Source organism: Ceratosolen solmsi, unplaced genomic scaffold (genome assembly GCF_000503995.2).
Source record: "Ceratosolen solmsi marchali unplaced genomic scaffold, CerSol_1.0 scaffold1, whole genome shotgun sequence".
NCBI lineage: Eukaryota > Metazoa > Arthropoda > Insecta > Hymenoptera > Agaonidae > Ceratosolen > Ceratosolen solmsi.
The window spans coordinates 2,681,700-2,684,712 of NW_011948415.1; the positions used below are offsets into that span (position 1 = coordinate 2,681,700).

Sequence of the window (3,013 nt, forward strand, 5' to 3'; positions counted from 1 at the left end):
CTTCTCACATCTCCTAAATATTGTTTTAACACCTTTCAGATAGAATATGTTATATTAATCAACTGTGGAGGTACGATAGATGTTATAGAATTACTGCAGCCGGAGGAGAACGTTACTTTTTTTATCCTTGATAGTCACAGACCTTATGACTTAGCCAATATTTACAACGAGAAGCAAGTGCAGATACTTGGGGATCCAGCGCTGGAAGAGGATATACCCGAATATAACGATGTTTACAAAGATGACTCTGTAAGTCGAATGATTAAATAATTTGAAATCTTTTTTATGATAAAGCGGATGTGTATTGAATTTGTTATCATAGTCGGATGAGGATGAGGAAAATATTTCTGACGAAGAACATGAATCGAATCAAGCAAAAAGGAGACGGTTAACGGAAGCTAAAATTTTAAAGAGAAAAGAAATACGCCAATGGGAGGAAAAAAGAAACAATATTCTTTTTAATTATACTCAGTATAGCTATTATGGAAAATCGGTATGATCTTTAATGACATTGAAATACGTTGCTTAATATTTTAGGACTAATTCTGTCTGGCGGTTGTTATAAATTTTAGTTTAAATTTTAGAGTGCCGTGGTGGTTTATGAAATGACATGGCAAATGTCAAGAGACAATTTGGACATGGTATGGTGGGCTATTATTGGTTCTACCGAACAAGCCATTTTAAGTAAAGCGGAATCGAGCACTTGTGTCCTGGAATCTGGTAATTTACAAGGACATGTATCAAGACTGAGTCGCACAAGAGGTGGAAATGTTGATGTGCAGCAATTAAGTGCGATAAAAATTACATATGATAAAGAGTAATGTGCATTTTTTTTTTTTTTTCAATTACTTGCATTATCATTAATAATTGTATTAATTTTTCTTTATTAAATGTCAAATAGCCTACAATTAGCTTTATACCGTCATTGGTCAGTGGCCGATAGTATAAGGCATTCAATTCCAACAGCTGTTTCTTTACGTCTCTGGTCACTTAAAGGAGAGCAACGATTAAGGGAACTATTAGCTGAAATGGGACTTCCTCTTGCTCAATCCAAGCAACAATTTACTGCAATGGATCTTAATCTTAGACAAGAATTCAAAGAAATGGTAGAAAAGCTTGCTGACAAGTACAATGTTAGCAGTATAGTCGGTGCTAGTTTCACATTACAATATGGATATCGATTCAAATACTGCGCTTCCGATATTGTTTATGCAATGTTGGCTGTATTAGAATCGACCGTAAGTCTGATTTTCCAATTAGAATTTGTCACATTTATTGTACGCATAAATATCATAGAGCAGAAAACTCAAATTTTCTTAAAAAAAAAAAAAATGGAAAAACCTTGTGCAAGGTAAAATAAAACAAAAAATATATTAGAATAATGCTGAATAAAACTATGTTTACATAGAAGCTTAAAAATAATAATTTAATATTACATACATTGAAATTCAATATAGTCTTCATGTGTTATCGATTTGTCAATACATAAAATTGTTTTTATTAATACCTTTATTAATCTTCATAAAATGATTATAATAAATTTATAATATTGAAGCTTATTTTCAAAATGTTAAATTACACATATAATAATAAGAAATTCGATATTTTTATATTACTATACATTACTATATAATCGTACCATTCTTTTCAACAGTCTAAAGACAGGTTACCACAACTTTGTTTCCTAGAGGCTTCGGATTGCCTTTTACGTACAAAAAAAGAAGTGCTTGATAAAGGTATTGAAAGAGCTAAAAACATGCTCGTACATATTTATAAAACAGCTAAAAATGTATTGGAGTTGAAGCAAGTAACAAATGCTGGTACATTTCTTTACATCACTCTGTCGGAAGGAATTTTACATTCCCATTTGTTTTCTCATCCACATGCACTTCTCATGTTAGCGCAATTTACTTTAAAAGCCTACGTTGAATCCTCGAGAAATAAGCGTGCGGCTGGCTGGCCTCTCGTCGCCTCGGCGATATTTAATGAACAAGAGGGAACATGTCTTATCGTAGGTATTCCGCCAGTATGTGAAGAGCAGCCAAAAAGGTATCAATCATTGATTTATTTTAATTAATCGTACGATAATGAAACGATAAAATTTAGCTTCCATGAATTTTGTTTATAAACAGTCGTTTGTGCAATATAAGTAAAATCTTCTCTTGCGCAACCACTTGCTTTATAAAAGAAAAAGTTATTGGTTGAAAAGTAAATGAAATTTCCAAGAAAAATATTTGTTTCTATTATACATATATTGAAACTATGATTAATTATTTTTTATGAATTTTGTTGAATTATAATCCGAATGGCGAGTAATTTTTTTTTTTATAAAATTGAAGATATGAAAAATACTTATTATACTTGAATGTGATAATCTACAATTTATTTAATTCTTTAATCCTTTACAGTTTATTTGGTAGAGCATTCGAACAAGCGGCTAAAAATACCAATTCCATCTTAGAACCTGACTATTTTGATGCTACAAGTAAAACATATTCATATTAAAATGTATCGATATTGATTGTATTTATATTTTCAATTGTTAACAAATTCTTCTATTATTTTAGTTGCAAGACTGAAAATTGAAGATAGGCCTAAGTTTTTTGACGCTTTGGCAGCATTATTGGTATGATAAAGAATTGTAAAAGTGAGCTATTTAAGGAAAAGAAATTTTATTTCTAAACAATACCGAGTGGAAGAATACAATACACCGTGTAGCATATTTTATTACTATGAAGACGAAAAGCGGATATATTTATAAGTTTGATTATTATTATTTAAAAGACACATTAGTTCACGAGATATTTTTTTGTTCGTTAAATAACCAATTCTTTAATTTAAATGTTTCTTTACAATTTTTAAAGCTTTTAATATGACATTTTTAAAACTTCATCATTTAAATGTGAACAGTCTAAACTTGTATGTAATTATATTTGTTCTGCCCTGTGAGGTAATTTAATGGAATACAAAATTTTGTAAATATTTTATTTAATTACATTATAAGCTAAATTTA

The 3,013-nt window shown here is 29.8% G+C and overlaps 1 protein-coding gene across 1 annotated transcript in view; it reads left to right on the forward strand.

Moving 5' to 3' along the window:
* The window catches only part of Cdc45 (cell division cycle protein 45), a 3,697-nt gene extending 917 nt beyond the window's left edge, over positions 1–2,780 (forward strand). The window contains exons 3-9 of the mRNA XM_011507608.1: positions 15–249; positions 323–493; positions 585–817; positions 902–1,238; positions 1,655–2,049; positions 2,409–2,485; positions 2,568–2,780. Coding sequence (XP_011505910.1) covers positions 15–249; positions 323–493; positions 585–817; positions 902–1,238; positions 1,655–2,049; positions 2,409–2,485; positions 2,568–2,632 — 1,513 coding nt within the window. The 3' untranslated portion in view covers positions 2,633–2,780. The remainder of the gene's footprint in view (positions 1–14; positions 250–322; positions 494–584; positions 818–901; positions 1,239–1,654; positions 2,050–2,408; positions 2,486–2,567) is intronic.
* Positions 2,781–3,013: the final 233 nt, after the last annotated feature.